At 42.6% G+C, this 19,087-nt stretch overlaps 1 protein-coding gene across 1 annotated transcript in view; it reads left to right on the forward strand.

Annotated features, from left to right (window-relative positions):
• Nucleotides 1-9,878: 9,878 nt before the first annotated feature.
• Mob1b (MOB kinase activator 1B) overlaps nucleotides 9,879-19,087 on the forward strand; it is a 41,870-nt gene continuing 32,661 nt past the window's right edge. Inside the window, exon 1 of the mRNA XM_042678266.1 lies at nucleotides 9,879-9,954. Coding sequence (XP_042534200.1) covers nucleotides 9,941-9,954 — 14 coding nt within the window. The 5' untranslated portion in view covers nucleotides 9,879-9,940. The remainder of the gene's footprint in view (nucleotides 9,955-19,087) is intronic.

The raw sequence follows: 19,087 nt of genomic DNA on the forward strand, positions 1-19,087 counted from the left end.
GTGGTTGATCTTTGATGAAGCAAGATGTAGAATTAAAATCTAAAGAGCATTAGTAAGGGTCATGTTAGATTGCGGGACATTTACGATGTAAAGATGTCCACATACAAAATTTGCTACAAGAGCTGGGTGCTGTTGTTCATGCCTGTCATACTAACTATCCAGGAGGCTGAAATTTGAGGATTGTAGTTTAACATCAGCCTTGGTAGAATGTACATGAGACTCTTATCTCTAATGAACTACACTGAAAAAGCTCAAGAAGAGAAGCTCAGGGACAGTGTCCGAGCCCTGAGTTCACATCCCAGGAGGGGCAAAAAAAAAAAAAAAAAGCTACAAGGAAATTAAATAAACAGAAGTAATTTTGTGTGAAAACAACAACAAAAAAGCAAATTACTGGATATATTAAATGGGCTTGTATAACGTGCTAAGATTCATTTGGAATTCATTCATTCTTGTTTAGCTAAACCAGATGTGGTGGTTCACTTCTAAGATCCCAGCTACTCAGCAGAGATTGGGAGGTCCATGATTTGGGACAAGCCTGGGCAAAAATTTAAGATCCATTCTCAACCAATAACTGGTTTGTGGCAGTGCATGCCTGTTTCCCCAGCTACTCAAGAAGTATAAGTAGGAGGATCTCAGGCCAGCTAGCCACGGTAAAAATGTGAGATGCTAACCTCAAAATAGGCTCAAGATACTAACCTCAAAAAAGGCTGGTTGGGTAGCTCAAAAGGCAGAGTGCCTACCTAATGAGATTGAGGATGCTCTGAGTAACACACACACACACACACACAATTATATTCATTCTAATTCAGTCCATCTGGGAGGGGTACAGAGAAGACATAGGAAGTTATTGAATTCAGATTGTCCTTACTAGCCATGATACTGAGTTATATAATTCTCAGCATTCCTTTCTTTCTTTTTTTTTTGGGTCCGGTCCATGGGGCCTGAACTCTGGGCCTGGGCACTGTCCCTCAGCTCTTCAGCTCAAGGCTAGCGCTCTACCACTTGAGCCACAGTGCCACTTCCGGCTTTTTTCTTTTTGCTTATGTGGTGCTGAGGAATCGAACCCAGGGCCTCATGCATGCAAGGCAAGCGCTCTACCACTGAGCCACCATCCCAGCCCTCTCAGCATTCCTTTCCTCATGCATAAAATTGGGGCCAAAACACTTCAACCTCATGTAGCAGGGCAAACAATAAATGAAATAAAATATACAAAAATCTTGATTGGTCCATGGCAGTTGGGAAAACAATCTCTTGCTCTTCTTTTTTCCTGTGGTGGCAGTCTGGGGACTGAACTCAGGACCTGGAGCCTGCTAGAAGCACTCTACCACTTTGCTCTCTGACTTGAGCCACACCTCATTCAGAAAAAAGTCTTATATAATGATTTAATTAGATGGAATAATTACCACATTTATCTAAAGATTAAGCAATCAAAACATACTAAGGTACCATTATACATCTTATCAGGTTACTAAAGATTCGTTGTTCAGTTATACCTTGTTCAGGTGCCATTCTAGCAAATGAAGATTATATTTCTGCATCAATAGAGAAGCTACTCAGGAACTTCGGAGGCTACTTTAGTCACAGGGTTGAAGTTAGCTTTTTTGGGGGGTGAGGGGGGGTTCCGGTTGTGGGGCCTGAACTCTGGGCCTGGGCACTGTCCCTCAGCTCTTCAGCTCAAGGCTAGCACGCTACCACTTGAGCCATAGCACCACTTCCAGCTTTTTTTTTCCTTCTGCTTATGTGGTGCTGAGGAATCGAACCTCATGCATGCAAGGCAAGTGCTCTACCAATGAGCCACCTTCCCAGCCCCATGAAGTTAGCTTTTTTTTTTTATATGAATGGTATCTGCTTTGTTGGTAAAAGAATATATTTTTACATCCATTCAGGAAAGAGCTAGCAAACATGAGGGCAAAGAAAGACCCTTCTAGACCATAAAAAGTTTTATTCATTTTCAGCAACTCCTCCTCATCCTCCTCCTTTTTCCAGTATTAGGAATTGAACTCTTTCTCTCTCTCTCTCTCTCTCTCTCTCTCCCTCTCTCTCTCTCTCTCTCTCTCTCTCTCTTGCTTTTTTTTTTTTTTTTTTTACCAACTGTTAAATTCCCAATCACTTCCAGGTTTTCTTAGAAAGGGTCTAGTAGAGTGTTGGTGTTATGGAGAAGTTAAAACCTAGAGCTGGGAGGTAGCTCAGTGGCAAAGCCACTTGCTTAGCAAGTGTACTTGTATGGGGTTTGAGCCCAGTACCATAAAAGAAAAAACAAGAACAAAAAATTAAACCTGAACAGCACCATATACTTGCACAGTTATCACCTTGTTTTGTCTATACTTCTACTTTCCTTTGTCATATTATTCTGAGGAAAACTGCAGGTATATTATTTCATCTGTGAGTCTTTTCCTCCCTCCCTCCTTCCCTCCCTCCCTCCCTTCCTTCCTTCCGTCTTTCTTCCTTCCATCTTTCTCTCTCCTTCCTTCCTTCCTTCCTTCCTTCCTTCCTTCCTTCCTTCCTTCCTTCCTTCCTTCCTTCCTTCCTTCCTTCCTTCCTTCCTTCCTTCTTGTTGTTGGGCTTGAACTCAGTGCCTAGGTGCTGAGCCTGAGCTCTTTTTGCTCATGGCTAGTGTTCTACCACTTTGAGCCACAGTGCCACTTCCAGTCCCCCCCCCCCCCTCTTTTTATTGTCAAGATGATGTACAGAGGGGATTTCAGTTTCAAAAGTAAGGTGATGTTTTTGAGTGGTTAATTGGAGATAAGAGTCTCACTGGCGGGGCTGGGAAGGTGGCTCAGTGGTAGAGCGCTTGCCTTGCATGCATGAGGCCCTGGGTTCGATTGCTCAGCACCACATAAGCAGAAAAGGCCAGAAGTGGTGCTGTGTCTCAAGTGGTAGAGCGCTAGCCTTGAACTGAAGAGCTGAGGAACAGCGCCCAGGCCGAGTTCAGGCCCCACGACCGGACCCAAAAAAAAAAAAGAGTCTCACTGGGACATTTCTGCCCCAGCTGGCTTTCAACCTTGATCCTCAGATGTCAGTCTCCTAAGTAGCCACCAGCACCCATCTTCAATATGCATTTCAAAGAGATAAAAATTCCAAAAAGAATCATAATACACCATCTTCTGCCACAAAAATATTCAGTGTTAACATTTCCAGTGTGTTATAATGTAAACATTTGTTACTGTTATTTTTCAGTTTTCTTATTTAAATCTGCATTACAGAAACTGGCTGGTTTCTTTTATGTTTCTTCTAGTCTCTAGGTTCGTCTAGTTTACTTATGGAATATCTGCCAAATGCTTTATATTAAAGACCCTGGTACTTAGCTTAGTACTATTGGAAAGCCACAGGTGCTTTATGAGGTAAGGCACAGTAGGAGGAGGTTAGGAGATATTGAGATCTCAGCCTCTTCCTGTCTCTTTCTTTGCTCCTTGGCTGTCATAAGGTTAGAATCTTCTGCTATTATGGATTACTCATGATATACTCCATAGCCACAGACCCAGAAGGATTAAGATCAAGCAACTCATTGAAACAAGCCCCAAATAAACCTTTCCTTTTTTTAAAAAAATAAGTTTTTTATTGTAAAAATACTGTACTGAGGGGTTATAGTTACATGAAAACCTTTGCTTCTTTTGATGATCGGGGTTTTATTTTGTTTTGACAAGGTCTCCCTGTGTAGCTCAGGCTATCCTTGAGTTCTCCATCTTCCGGCCTCTATCTCCCAAGTGCTGGGTTATAGATGTGAACCTGTCCACCTGGACTGGCTGACTGTTTGTTGCCACAATATTAGAAAGCTGACTAACATAAGTTAACACTAAAGGAGAACCTTTAGTGGTTTTTTTTTTTTTCTTGTAATTGATTTGTTGAAGAAACTGGAGACTACATAGTTTCTCCACAGTTAAGATTTTGCTGGTTGTATCCATGTAGTATAAATTTAACATTTTGAATCTAGATCCTTGATCAGATTCATGTTCTACTCTAACAAGATAAAGATTAAACAGATGCCTAGCATTCACACTTTGCCTGGTCTATTCTTCTTGAAAAGCTCCTTCCTATGGCTTTGAATACCTTTCCCTTTCTGAAGACTCTAGCAATTTTGCCTTGCTGAGACCAAAAAAAGAAAAAAAAAAAAAGACTCCAGCATTTATACTCCAATTCAGTTTAAGATTCTCCTAGGTTTCATGAGTAGTAAAAATTCTATCTGATGCCACTATTTTGATTTATAAAAGATATCCTGCAGTGAGCATGGGTAAAATGGCACTTCTGATTTTACCCCCAATTTGTGACTCTTCTCTACCATAATAAATGGCAGTATCATCTACCAGCTACTAAAGTAAAAACATAAGTCATCTGACTCCTTCCTTTCTCCAGACCTGACAATCAATTTTAAGTGCAGTTGGTTTTACCTCCAGATTTTAAAGTACTGTTGGTTTTACCTCAAGGTTAGCTCTTCTTTCTAGGACTCATGAAAACTCTGAATAAAATCATCATCATTGAGAAGCAATTGGTGTATTCAAAGTCTTTGGGTCTCTTTCTAATATACCCGGTATCTCTAGTGGGTTCTCCATCTGAAATACTAATCAGAGATCAAGAAGTAATAACTACTGAGCTATTAGATGAGCTTATTCAAATTTTTCCAAATTAAAAAAGTGTTAGACTCTAGTGGCTCACTCCTATAATCTTAGTTACTAGGGAGGCTAATCTTTGAGGATGGCATTTTGGTTCAAAGTCAGCTTGGGAAGGAAAGTCCATGAGACACATCTCCAATTAACCACCAAAAAGCCAGAAGTGAAACTGTGGCTCAAGTAGTAGAGTACTAGACTTGAGCAAAATACTTTAGGGACAGTAACCACTAGACTGGCATACTCATACAAAAAGTGTTACTCAGATTATTTAATCGTATCCTCGTACTAGCTTATGTCTCTGCTGAGTTCTCAGTGCTCTTAGAATAAAATCAAAGGTCTTGTCTAGGCCCAGAAGTACCGCTCTGCCTACTGTCTACAAGTCCTGTCTCATCTGACTTTGCTCTTCCCCTTGCCTACTCTGTCCAGGCTATAATCTGACAGGTATAAGAACATGTGAGAAGCTGAGGGTTAGTGGCTTATGCATACCCTGTAATTCTTCCTAGGAGTCTGAGATCTGAGGATCACAGTTTGACGCCAGCCTGGGCAAACAGATCTGTGAGACTTTATCTTCAATTAGCCAGCAAAAAGCTAGAAGTGGGGGTGTGGCTAAAATGGTAGAGTACAAGCCTTGAGCAAAAAAAAGCCAAGGTAGAGCACAAGTCCCTGGGTTCAAGCTCCAGTACACACACACACACACACACACACACACACACACACACACACACTGGTAGAGTACAAGCCTTGAGCAAAAAAAGCCAAGGTAGAGCACAAGTCCCTGGGTTCAAGCTCCAGTACACACACACACACACACACACACACACACACACACACACACACACACACACACACACACACACACACTGGTAGAGTACAAGCCTTGAGCAAAAAAAGCCAAGGTAGAGCACAAGTCCCTGGGTTCAAGCTCCAGTACACACACATACACACACACACACACATCATCATCATCATCAAACTATTCTTAAAATATTTGCATTTCACTATTCCCTGCATCAAAAAATACTTTTTCTTGCTCTTTGAGTGGGTGGCTTCATCTTTCTTCCAGTCTCAGTAAAAACCAAAACTAAAAAAGTCCTAAGGAGGTCTTTCTTAAACTAAATCAGTCTAAGTTAGGTTCTCTTCCTTCACTGCTACTCTATGTCACAGTATTGTGCTTATTTATTTTTTTACCACATTTGTAATGATCTAGTTTGTATGCATATAAACATACTTGTTTATTACAAGAAGGTAGCTCAGATGAATAAAGATAGTTGAGAGCATATGCCGTTCGTTTTGTATTCCATTCTGTCCATGTTAGAATATAACAAAGTCTTTGAAAAATTGGTGAATAGAGTACAAACTTTAATAATATTAAACAAAGGGTTCTATGATTTGATATTAGAACAACTTTTTATTTTATTTTTTGTTTGAGACAGTGTCTTGTTATGTGGCCCAGTCAGCTCTATAACTCACAGTCTTCCTACCTCCCCCTGCTGTGTTGGATTAAGAAATATGCCACCACTGGTGCCAGTGGCTCTCACACCTGTAATCCTAGCTACTCAGGAGGCTGAGATCTGAGGATTGCAGTTCAAAGTCAGCCTGTTAGACTCTTATCTCCAATTAACCCTTCAAAAACTGCAAGGGGTGCTTGGCTCAAGTGGTAGAGTGTAGCCTTGAGCACAGAGCCCCAGGGGCAGCACCCAGCCCCTGAGTTCAAGGCCCACAACCTAACAAAAAAAAGAAAAGAAAGAAATGTGTCACATACATTAACAAGTCAAACTAAAACTATTTTTACAGCTACTAAAAGGTAATAATTTAAAAAATGTGCTATCATATTCAGCTAAAAATAACTTGTTTTGTTTTTGCTTGTGTGTGTGTGTGTGTGTGTGTGTGTGTGTGTGTGTGTGTGTGTGCTGGTCCTGGGGCTTGAATTCAGGAACTAGATGGCCTCTGAGTATTTTTGCTCAGGGCTATTTTGCTCAAGTGCTCTACCACTTGAGTCACAGAGGTGCCAGGCTTAAGAATAATTTCTTAAAATTGAAATAGTGAATTCAATCCACAGAACTACACACACACACACACACACACACACACACACACACACACAAAGTGAAATTTTAGGAAGACAGTGATATGAATATGGATTAGTAAAGGAGAAATTAGAATTTAAATATCTATTAGAATACAACCTTTCTTTGATTCTAAAAATTTCAATATTTTCAGTATGTTGAATAAGTTAAGTCTTTGATTGAAAACCTTCTAGAATTACATTTTGTATTATTAACTCAATACCTCCCTCAGTTTTAGGGTTACTATATTTAAGTTTTATCAAATGTTAATTCCAGGCAACATACCTAGTGGTGTGATAAGGAAGTACTTAGCAGGTATGTTTACAGACTCTTCGGCCAAGCTTTCTCCTGGTTCAGTGTAATAGGATACATGAAAATTATATTGAATTAAGGGACTACCTAAGCTAAATGAGGCAGTAAGTGACAAACTGTGTGCCTCTTCTGAAGGATGTCTCTGGACAGAACATTAAAACAGAAAGGTCTCTAAAAGATTATTTAATAAAAGTCTATTTCATTTTAGTGTTTTTTGTTTTTTTGTTTTTTGTTGGTCAGTTGTGGGATCTGAACTCTAGGCCTGTGTGCTGTCCCTCAGCTCCTCAGCTCAAGGCTAGCGCTCTACCACTTGATCCACAGCACCACTTCCGGCTTTTTCTGCTTATGTGGTGCTGAGGAATGGAATCCGGGGCCTCATGCATGCAAGGCAAGCATTCTACCACTGAGCCACCTTCCCAGCCTCATTTTAGTGTTTTTGAGACAAGGTTTTGCTATACAGCCAAGGCTGCCCTAAAATAAGAGATTGCCTCTGCCTCTTGAATGTGGAATTATGAGTCTGTCCACCATACCCAGCCCCAAGGCCCTCATTTTAAAGGTGGTAAAAGGCTCTGACGTGTTAATTTATTCTTCTCAATCACAATTTCCTAATCTGGTAATACAAATCTCACTTTTGGAAGACCTTTACAGAATTCTACTCTGTGTTAAGTTAGTACTCTATCAAGAACTGGAGCGTAGGATTTTCATGTTATAAATTTATTACTTTCATGACATTAAGATGGGAATGTGGCTTAGTGGTAGAGTGCTTGCATAGCATGCATGAAGCCCTGGGCTCAATTCCTCAGTACTACATAAACAGAAAAATCTGGAAGTGGCCCTGTGGCTCAAGTGGCAGAGTACTAGTCTTAAGTAAAAGAAGCTCAGGGACAGTGTCCAGGCCCTGAGTTCAAGCCCCAGGACTGGCAAAAAAAAAAAAAAAAAAAAGATGAAATCCTTCTATTTCTGCTTTCCTGGTATCTTTTCAGCCTGTAAGTCTTCTCAAATTATTACAGTGACTCTTGTTACTTCTGAGACAGCACAAGATTCCTAATATTTTCTCCAATTTTAAAACCATTTTTACTAATATGCCAAACTAATAGGGTATAAGCACAATAGAATAAGTTTCATATTTACTTCTCCTTCAAGGGTATTCTGCCCTTTGGAATGATAAACCCAAGGGGATTAATATCTGCATATAATATATTTTGTTCAGAGTCTGAAAACTTACTTGTAGATCTGATGAGTATTGGTGAATAAAGAAGGTGGATATCAACCTGGCGGCTGTTTCTCATGCCTCTCAGTAATCCTAGCTTCTAGAAAGGCTGAGATCTGAGGATTGGGGGGTGGAAGCCAGTTGGGGCAGGAAAGTCTGTGAGACTCTTACCAACAATTAACCACCAAAAAAGCTGAAAGTAGAACTGTGGCCCTAGCCTTGAGCAGAAAAAAGAAAAAGAAAGAAAGAAAGAAAGAAAGAAAGAAAGAAAGAAAGAAAGAAAGAAAGAAAGAAAGAAAGAAGGAAAGAAAGCTCATGGACAGTGCCCAGGCTCTGAGTTCAAGCCCCAGGACTAGCACACATACAGAGGTGAATATCACCTGCGTTAAAGACATGCATAACCCAAATTTCCCATCCAAACAACGCTGAATGCTGTAGTGATATATTCAAAGCATGACAAGCATTTTGTTCTGTTTTGAGGTAGGGTCTCTCTTTCGTAACTAGCTCAGGCTGGCCTCTAACTCAGATTAGAACCAAGCACTGAGGTGTGCGTTTTCATGACACCTCCAGAGCATTCTTTTTATGTTATGTTTGCTTATGACAGTACTGGGGCTTGAACTCAGAGCCTGAGTGCTATCTCTTAGCTTTTTTTTTTTTCTTTCCTGTTCAAGGCTGGCACTCGAGCCACAGCTCCTCTTCTGGCTTTTTGGTGGTTAATTGGAGATGAGTTTCAAGGACTTTCCTTCCCAGGCTAGCTTCGAATCACTTTCCTCAGATCTCTGCCGCCTGAGTAGCTGGGATTACAGAGGTGAGCTCCAGCGTCCAGCTAAAAATGCAAAACACCAGCCATGTCCTGGGTCCCTGAGCTATGTGAGTCCCTCCCAGGAGGGCTGAATAATGGTCTCTATAATGGGCCACTTTCAAGTGTGGGGCCACATCTTCCCCCCTGGACTCCCTCGGAGACCAGAGACAGACCGCACCCCCCTTTTAGTTCGGGGGGTCTTAGCATATGTCCCCGTCGCTGTCACTTGACAGATCGAGGCTTTGTGAGAACCACACCGCGACCTTTCCAATCCGAGGAAGACCCGGTCGGGTCTTGAGAGCTGGGGACTCACTTCGGGGTAGAACAACATGTAGTGATGATCCCGCAGGACGCGACCCTGACCTCCGGGGCTCGAACCCCACTCCCTCCCCGACCCTCAGCCCAGCGCCTCCGAACCCCCTGACCGCCCGCCCGGACGGGTGGATGAGAGAACGCGAGGTCCGGGGCTGCGAGGGTGACCGGAAGGCGAGGTTCTGCGGGCCGGGCAGGTGTGGGTGTGAGGGGGGAAGGGGGGGGGAGGGGAGAAGGGGAGGGGCGAGCGCGCGCCACTCTCGCGAGAGCTGGCGCGGTGGGAACCCGCGGCGGGCTGGCGGGGAGGGCGCGGGGCGGCGGCGGCGCGGGCGGCCGGTTCTCCCAGGAGCTGACGGGGCGGGCGGCCCTTTCCCCGCCTCCCTTTTCCTTCCCCTCCCCGTGGAGCGAGCCGGGCCCGTGCGCTTCCCACTTCCGCCCCCTGCGCCTGTCCACTGGGACTCGGCGAAGCCGAAGTAGTTGCGGTGTCCGAGCCGCCGGCGGCCCCCGACCCCGTCCTCGGCGGCCTCCTCCTCCCTCCGCGGCGGGTCCTCCCCTCGCCCGCGCTCCGCTGCCTCCGCGGGCCGCCGCGCCGAGGCCTCGCCCCGCACAGCCCGCAGCCCACGCCGCGGCCGACATGAGCTTCTTGTTGTAAGTAGCCAGGCCCTGCGCGCCCCGGCTTTGTTCCGGCGGCCCCCGGGCGCCCCCCGCCGCCGGCCCCCGGCCCGGCCCGGCCCGGCCTGCCCGGCCTGCCCGCCCCGCCGCGCGCTGCCCGGGGCCGGCCGTTCCCGCCTCGCCGGCAGCCTTTCCGTAGGAAGGAGGCTTCCCCCCCCCCTCACCCCGGGGTCCCCGTGTCCGCGTCGGGGATTTCTCCCCCACTCCCGTCTCTGCCCGTTCTCAGCCCGGGCTTGGTTTGCATCCTCCCCGACGCGTCCCGCCTCCTCGCCTCCCCTCGCCCTTTCCCGGTTCCCCAAGCAGGGAAGAGCATTTCTCCCCCCCCCCCCCCATCATCCTCATCTCCCAGGACCCGTGTGAACGTCCGAGGTCGTCGGGGTGGGAAGCGGGGGCTGACAGGTGCTGTGGAGGGCAGGTCCAGCCGGGGCTGCTTCAGGCGCAGGATGCGCTGGCCACGGGGTCAGGTCGCCGGGGCCGCCGCAGGCACTCCTCCGGCCGGGCTTCCGCGCCGCCCAGCTCCGGATTTTTATCTTCTGGAGATCATCGCCAAATAGGGTCTGAAGCGTGTCCTCTGCGTTGGTGAGGCCCATGGGGGGGGGGGGGTTGCGCATCCTTTGTTAATGCTGGCCGTTGTTTTCACTCACCGCTCATCACCAGTAAGTTTGGGGCAGGACTGGGGGGAGTGGGATGAAGAAGGAAGGACAGGAAAGTGTGACGTTAGGGAGGCGGCAGACCAACCTCGGGTCTTCCAACACAGAGGTTACACCCTGCGGAATTCCTCTTGGAGGCATCTTGGTGATTCACCCGATGTGTTTAGTAAGGTCATCAAAACTCCAAGGTTGAAACAAACCGCATTTACAGGTTAATTTTTGCATTGCATTTGTATCTCAGAGCTGAGAATTTTACTCACTTTTTTTTTTTTTTTGGCCGGTTGTGGGGCCTGAACTCTGGGCCTCTACCACTTGAGCCACAGGCCACTTCTGGCTTTTTCTGCTTCTGTGGCGCTGAGGAATCGAACCTAGGGCCTCATACATGCAAGGCAAGCGCTCTACCACTGAGCCACCTTCCCAGCCCAACTCACCCTTATTATCACATGCTCATATCTGTCATTTTATAGTTTGAGGAAAACTGAGCTATCCTGGAAGGCTCACTGCCAAACCGACTTGCTCCTATTTCCAATACACACCACAGCAACTTGCTCCTATTTCCAGTATACACTGGGAGCCTGGCTTGTGTCAGCCTGCGTGCTGACTGACAGTTTGAGTCTGTGAAAACTTTCTCTTAGGTTCAGTTGATTGTAAGTTTGTCACAGTCAAGTAGTGCTGTTGAGTAAAAGAACTGGCTGACTTTATAAAACCTTTTGTTTCATATTTCTAATAATCATATCCAGGCTCCTCAGCTTGAAGCTTCTCATTTTGAATGTAATCTTATACTGCTTATGTTTTATTCTCAAGAATTTAAAAGCTGTTCAAAATAGCAGTGTTGCTGGTAATAGGCTTGTGTCTTTGGAACATAAGCTAAATTGGGTTGCAGCAGGGAAAGAGCCATATTTGGCTGAAACTAGGGAATGGAGAAGGTTCTAGTGCTATTTTCTGAATATAAATACAATAGTGTCCTATTTTTATGTGGCTCAGTATGTAGTAGATCCAGAAGTGTGGTGATGGGTTCATTTTTCCTGAAAGATATGAGGTAGATATGGAAATCTTACTGTAACCAATGTATATAACAGTGTAGACAGTTTGCAGTCTTTTGGGCACACGTTTTCAGTCAGATCACAACAGGCAGTCAATATATTCTCAACATATTTTACTCATATGCTTAGCAATCAAAAAAAGTTTCAGCCAGGTATGGGTGGCTCATGCTTGTAAGCCTAGCTCCTCTGGAGGCTGTGATCTGAGGATTGCAGTTCAAAGCCAGCCCAGGTAAGAAAATCCATGAGACCCTCCCTCCCTCCCTCCCTTCCTCTTGAACTCTGGGCCTGGGTGCTGTCCCTGAGCTTTTGTACTCAAGGCTAATGTTCTACCCCTTGAGCCACAGCTCTACTTCTGGCTTTTTTGGGCATTTCAGCAGAGTTGAGTCTTTTGGACTTTACTGCCTGAGCTGGCTTTGAATCATGATCCTCAGATCACAGCCTCCTGATTAGCTAGGATTACAGGCCTGAGCCACCAGCACCTGGCCATGAGACTCTTATCTCCAATAAATTACCAATCCCCCCAAAACAACAACAACAACAACCCAAAAAAAACCAGGTGAAAGTGGAGCTGTGGCTCAAGTGGTGGAGCAATAGCTTTGGGCAAAAGAAGTTCAGGCCCTGAGTTCAAGATCCAGTACTGGCAAAAAAAGAAAAAAGCTAACCAAGCATTTTTAGTTTTTGTGTTTGTCCATGTGGTTTCAAATCTAAAGTGGAAGTCAGTGCCAGTGGCTCATGCCTATAATCCTAGATACTCAGGTAGCTGAGATATTTACATGGTGGTTCAAAGCCAGCCTGGGCAGAAAAGTCTGTGACACTCTTATATTCAAGCAAAAAGCCTGAGATGGAGTTACAGCTCAAGTGGTAGAGTGCCAGCCTTGAAGGAAAAAGTTAAAGGGCAGTGCTCAGGCCCTGAGTTCAAGCTTCAGTACTGGCTTAAAAAAATCCAAAATGAAGACCACATAGACATGATTATTATCAGAAGTAGAAGAACAAGATTTTGCTTTTTTTCATCTACTTATTATTTTACAATAGTTTCCTGAACCATTTCTGTACCCATATGTGAGCAGAGATAGAGTTAAAGCTTACAAGTACAAACATTTTCTTCCAGTTCTTGGAACCTTCCTAGGAAGTCTTCTGCACATAGATAGAGCAGGGGAAATAGGGCAATGAGAGATAGGGTTATAAAGGTGATGAGTCATGTCTCTTGAGAGCTATAAGATAGAAGGAAAGAATTATTGATTAAAAAAAAACTTCCACTACTCCTGGCACTGCTGCAGATACAAGTTATCTGTTATGACAAGACAGATGAAAGTCTGCTTTAATGGAGCTTATGTTCTGGTAACTACCCGTAAATACTAAACATCAGTAAATTGTGTAGTGTGGAAGAAGGGTATAAATGCCGTGGAAGAAAGGAGAGCAGGGTAAAGAGGGTTTTGGGTAGGGAGTTGAGGTAGCTTAGGAAAGTCTTCAAGGATGCTGAGATCATCTTGAGGAGTGATATCTTTGTGTAGCTTTTGTACAAATGCTCTGGATAAATTTGCACAGCATATGTAGGTCGCCTGGGACAAAGCTTTGGTTGTTCTGCACATTGGTCTCTGTGTGTCTTCAGAATAAGCTAATCTCCCAGATGGTGTCTATGGAAACTTCATAGGAACCTAATTAAACTGTAGACTCCAGTCTTTAAACACAGCCTCTACACTGTTGTGTGTCAGGCACTGTACAAGACATGGGACAGTAGCTAGTATATCAAGTAATTTGTAATAGATGTAATATAGTCATGGTGGCCCAAGGTCTAGAGAGCAGTTTTGCAGGAAGGTTTTGTGGAAGGTGAATGAGATTTCTCTAGGAGAGAAAGATAAAATAGATTTCAGCCAGAGGAAATTTTGATTTGAAACATGAAATCACCTGCTAAAGAGGCAAAGTCAGCTTCTTATTTCTGACCTAATCTTTGGCATGTGTACAGTTTGAACTCAGGTCTTTTGACATAGAAAATTTCCTTTCCTGACATTTTATGTATGTAAAATGCAGGGACATTTAAGGTAAATTGAACTCAGTAATAATTTAGAAAGTATATTGAGTATTCTCTTTGTTTCTAACATTTTAAAATCGTCTTTTGTAACTGATAGAATTTCACACAATTGACTTGGACCAGTCTGAAATTTCCTAATGTAAGACTATTTAGTTGGAATAGAGTTAGAACGAATACAGTTAACTTTTTTCTTTTTTTTGGTGCTGGTTCTGGGATTTGAACTCAGAGTCTGGATGCTGTCATTGAGCTTTTTTTTTTTGCTTACGGCTGGTGCTCTGCCACTTGAGTTACAGCTCCACTCTTTGGCTTTTTGGTGGTTAGAGATAAATTTCTCATGGACTTTTTGGCTTGGGTTGGCTTGGAACTGTGTTCCTCATATCTCAGCATCCTGAGTAGGTGGATTATAGGCGTAAGTCACTGGTACCTGGCTTACAGTTAACTTTAATGGAAGTCTATAGGAAAGGTGATAATATGGATGTGAATAATAACTTGAGGTAGGTCTGTTTCTGTATAGGAAGAAACAAAGATGGATTGAAGAAAGAAGGAAGGAAATACTATTTAACACTGTGATTTGTTCCTTCCGTTTGTGGTTCTGTACAGTAGCAGCTTAGGAAAGAAGATACAGGATTTTAGTTGCATTTGTGTGTGCTTGTCTCACTCCCTCACCTATTCCACCCCTCCCAACCCTTCCCTGACCCTGCCACCAACAAAACAGCTTGTTTTCATACAGATAACCTAATTGATTTTAGTACTTTAGCATCCTTACCTCTTAAAATAGTTAATATTAATAGATAATAAAAGAATAGCTTGCTGAACATTAATGTGTGCTAGTTAATAAGTATCTGGAGTCTCATTTTACAAATGTAGAAATTGGCACTGAGAAGTTACATAATTTGCTCAGAATTATGTAGCCAGTAAGTGGCATAGCTGATTTGAATACTGGAAGTCTAAACTCAGGGATTCTGTTTTATCTTTCCTTATCTATACTTGATAAAAACTATCTGTATATATTTTTTAAAGGTGTTATTCAAGTAGGCTTTATTTTTTGTTTTTCCCCCCTCCTTCAGTGTGTGTATAAGTTGCACACACACATATATATTTATATATATTTATATATACTTATATATATTTATACAGGAAGGATTTCATTGTTAGCTTTCTACACATGCTTACAACATATTCAAATCAATCTCACCCCTCTATCATTCTCTTTGCTCTCTTCCCTCTTCCCAAAACAATTTCAACAAGTTTCATTGTTTTAAAACAATATATTTCAACCATATTCAACCTCCTTTATCTTTATTAGCTCAACTCCCTCTCACTAGTACCCAACCCAGACAGAGTTAATTTTTCTTTCTTCTTCTTTTTTTTTTTTTTTGTGCCATTTCTTCAGCTTGAACTCAATGCCAGGGTGCTGGCCCTGAGCTTTTGTGCTCAAGCTGGCACTCTACCACTTGAACCATAGCTCTGTTTCCAACTTTTTAATGTTTCTTTGGAGAAGAGTCTCTTGGATTTTTCCTGTATAAGTTGGCTTTGAACCATGCTTCTCAGATCTTAGCCTCCTGCTAGCTAGTATTTTAAGTGTGATCCAGTACACAGTTCAGAGTCCATTTTTCTTTCTTCACCCCCATTCCCTAATGACCAACAACTTTCATTGAAGTTTTTTTTTTCAGTAATTGGGCTTGAACTTAGGGCTTTGATGCGGTCCCAGAGTTCTTTTGCTCAGGCTAGTGCTCTAACTACTTTGAGCCACAGCTCTACTTTAGAGATGGGACTTTGCCTCTGCTGGCTTTGAATTGTGGTTCTCAGCCTCTTGAGTAGCTAGGATTACTGATGTGAGCCACCTAGGCCTGGCTTTTCAAGTTCTTTATGCTGTTTACATATCTACTTGCAGTGTATTACAAAATGATTGGCTTTCTAGCTGTCATTTTTTCCCTTTCCCTTCCTCTTCTTCTAAGTAGGCCCTTAGTTTGAATCATGCTCTGTATTTATCCATATAAATAATTACGTGTATGGATATATGTATTCATATACATGTCCTTGAATATATAACTTACATAGATCAGTAAAAAAAATGATGTTTTTGTTCTGAGTGCTATGCTTGATGTCCTCCAATTGTATCAGTTTTCTTTTTTTTTTTTTTGATCGGTCATGGGGCTTGAACTCTGGGCTTGGGTGCTATCCTTGTGCTCTTCAGCTCAAGGTGAGCGCTCTACTACAGTGGAGCCACAGCACCACTTCCGGTTTTCTAGTGGTTTATTGGAGATAAGAGTTTCACGGACTTTCCTGCCCTGGCTGGCTTTGAACTGCGATCCTCAGATCTCAGCCTCCTGAGTAGCTAGGATTACAGATGTGAGCCACCAGTGCCTGGCTTTGTATCAATTTTCTTTTTTTTTTTTTGGGGTCCAGTCATGGGGCCTGAACTCTGGGCCTGGGCGCTGTCCCTAAGCTCTTCAGCTCAAGGCTAGCACTCTACCACTGAGCCACAGCGCCACTTTCGGCTCTTTTCTTTTTGCTTATATGGTGCTGAGAAATCGAACCCAGGGCCTCATGTATGCAAGGCAAGTGTTCTACCACTGAGCCACCTTCCCAGCCCTGTATCAATTTTCATGCAAATGAAACAATTTTTCTTTATGGCTGTGCAACATTCTATTACATAATGTGTATGTATATATGTATGTATTTGTGTGTGTTTATATAGCTATTGTGCCCAGCCTTTTTTTTGGTTACGTTAGAGTCTTGTAAACTTTTTGCCCAATCTGGCCTCAAACTGATCCTCCTGATGTCAGCTTCCCAAGTGTTACAGGTGTGAGCTACTGTACCTGATTATTTCATTTTAGTTTGTTCATTTTAGTGTGTGTGTGGGGGGGCGGTTGTGGGGGCTGAACTCTGTGCCTGGGCGCTGTCCCTCAGCTCTTCAGCTCAAGGCTAGTGCCCTACCACTTGAGCCACAGCACCACATCCAGCTTTTTTCTACTCAGGTGGTGCTGAGGAATCGAATCCAGGGCCTCATGCATGTGAGGCAAGTGGTAGAGGCAAGCACTCTACCACTAAGCCAATTTACCAGCCCTTTATATTAGCTTTTATACACTGTCCTGAGGAACAATCCTCTAACAAAGATAGGACCCAGTTCAAAATTTTATTTTGAAATATCTTCCAACTGTCAGAAAACTTGTGAGTAGCACAAAGAACTTACATGTTTTCAAAAAAGATACAATTATAAACACTACTGTTATGTGTCTGCAGTATATCCCTCTCTCCTCTTCCACAATTTCTAGTATGAGGACAGATCCCAAGTACTTTTGGCTTCGTGAATGTTAAGCAAGTGCTCTACCACTGAGCTGCAGACTTGCCCGCCAGCATTCAAACAAAAGTCATTCATTCCTTCTTTTATTACATTTATGCTTTGAAGGATTACAGGCCCATTATTTTGTATACTGTCCCGCAGTTTGGGTTTGCCTGATGTTTTCTTATATATTAGTTGTATATTTGAGTGAGGATTATCACACAAGTGGTGCATACTTTCTTTACTGCATTTAATCAGATGCACATCATATGTGTCATTATTTGTGTTAACTTGGATGTTTTGATTAAAGTGTTTTTCAGGATTTTCCACTGGTTTTTCTTTTTTCTCTCTAAAACTTTGTGAGGTAAAACTATTCCATTCCTCAATCTGTTTTCACTCACTGAAAAAAGGTGTCTTGTCTAAGTTATCGCTATGATAATTACCAGAGTTCTTAATTTTGTCATCACTTTGAAATTGAGCTCTGTTGATTTTTTTTTTTTTTTTTTTTTTTACTTTCTCTCAAGTGGAAACATAATTGTAAGGTGTTAGGCCTGTGTAAACATGTATGTATACTAGGTGTATATACACATACATGTAGTTACAATTATACTTGCTGGACATATCTTTACCTTTTTTCTGCTATATAAAATGTTTTCTGTAAGAAAAAAAGTTACTCCTAAGGTGACTGAAAGCACCTCCAGGAGTAAGGAGATCACTATCGGCACATACCCACAATTCTCAAAAAGTTTGCCTTAGACTATTACAATGTAGGACTTCACAGCATGACCAAGGAGCATGTTGGAAATGTAAGATTTCAAGTATTGATCTTTGGATTAGAATGTATTTTAAGAAGATCCTTAGGTGATCTATAAGTACCTTCCAAGTTTGAGATGCTTTATATGATAGTAAATGGTAGATACTTTCCAATATGTTAATTTAAATTATTATAAATATGGTAAAGAAGAAAAAATGATGCTTTTTCAATATAAAACTACTAATTATTCTATATAAAATTACTGGATTAGGTTTCAACGTTATCTATTGTTTCAACATGATTTATTTTTGTTGCATAATTTAAATATTTGTAATTTTCCCTGTAAAAATCTTAGGAGAGTTTACCATTTCGTTGCAAATATGTGTTCCATTTCCATTCATATATGTATCAATTAATTGAGGCTTGTCATGGAGAGAGCAGTGGAGAGAGAGGAGACTTGGTTTCATGTTCTTTGGTTTGCCATGTGACCTTGGGCAGATGATGTAATTTCTTAGCTTGTGTTTTCTCTCCACCATAGGAGAAATGCTTATTCTGTTGAGTTTTAAGAATTAAGTGACAGTATATATGAAAGCTTCTCATAAAACGAGAGTCCTGTATAAACACTGTCATTAAGCTTGCTTGTGAAATGCCGAATCCCAGTACATGAACTGTTTCTGCATTCCAAATTCGCTTAGCTACTTTATAAATACATGATATTATTGCCTAACACTTGAACCATTGGACACTCGGTTGTGTAAAACAAAGTTTTAGATATTGATGACTGGGGAGAAAAGTAAGACTTCATCTGGCTGCTGTTGTTTTATACCTGTAATCCTAGCTAATTTGGAGGCTTCCTCTGAACTTGTGGGAGTCTTACCTCTCTTCTGTCTTCCTCCCTTGCCTCTCTTCCTTCCTTTTTTTCCTTCTTGACAAGGTCTCACTATATTGTGTATGCTGGCCTATAATTCTATCCTCTTGCCTCAAACTTCTCAGTGCTAGGATAGTCAACATCTGCCACTATGCCTTGCTGCAGTCTTTTTTTTTCCCCCAAAAAAATGTTATTTGAGAAAAGACGTATAATTGATATGAATGAGATCAAATCTCTGGATAAACAATACAGTGACTGTGTGTGTGTGCACATGTCATGCACCCATGTGTGTGCCAGTTCTGGGGCTTGAACTCAGGGCCTGGGCACTGTCCTTGAGCTTTTTTTTGTTGTGTGTTTTGTTGTTTGTTTTTGTCAGTCGTGAGGCCTGAACGCTGGGCCTGGGCACTGTCCCTCAGTTCTTCAGCTCAAGGCTAGCATTCTACCACTTGAACCACAGCACTATTCTGGCTTTTTCTGCT

The sequence above is a fragment of the Dipodomys spectabilis genome, unplaced genomic scaffold, assembly GCF_019054845.1.
Source record: "Dipodomys spectabilis isolate Male_0828 unplaced genomic scaffold, ASM1905484v1 ptg000043l, whole genome shotgun sequence".
In the NCBI taxonomy this organism is placed as follows: domain Eukaryota; kingdom Metazoa; phylum Chordata; class Mammalia; order Rodentia; family Heteromyidae; genus Dipodomys; species Dipodomys spectabilis.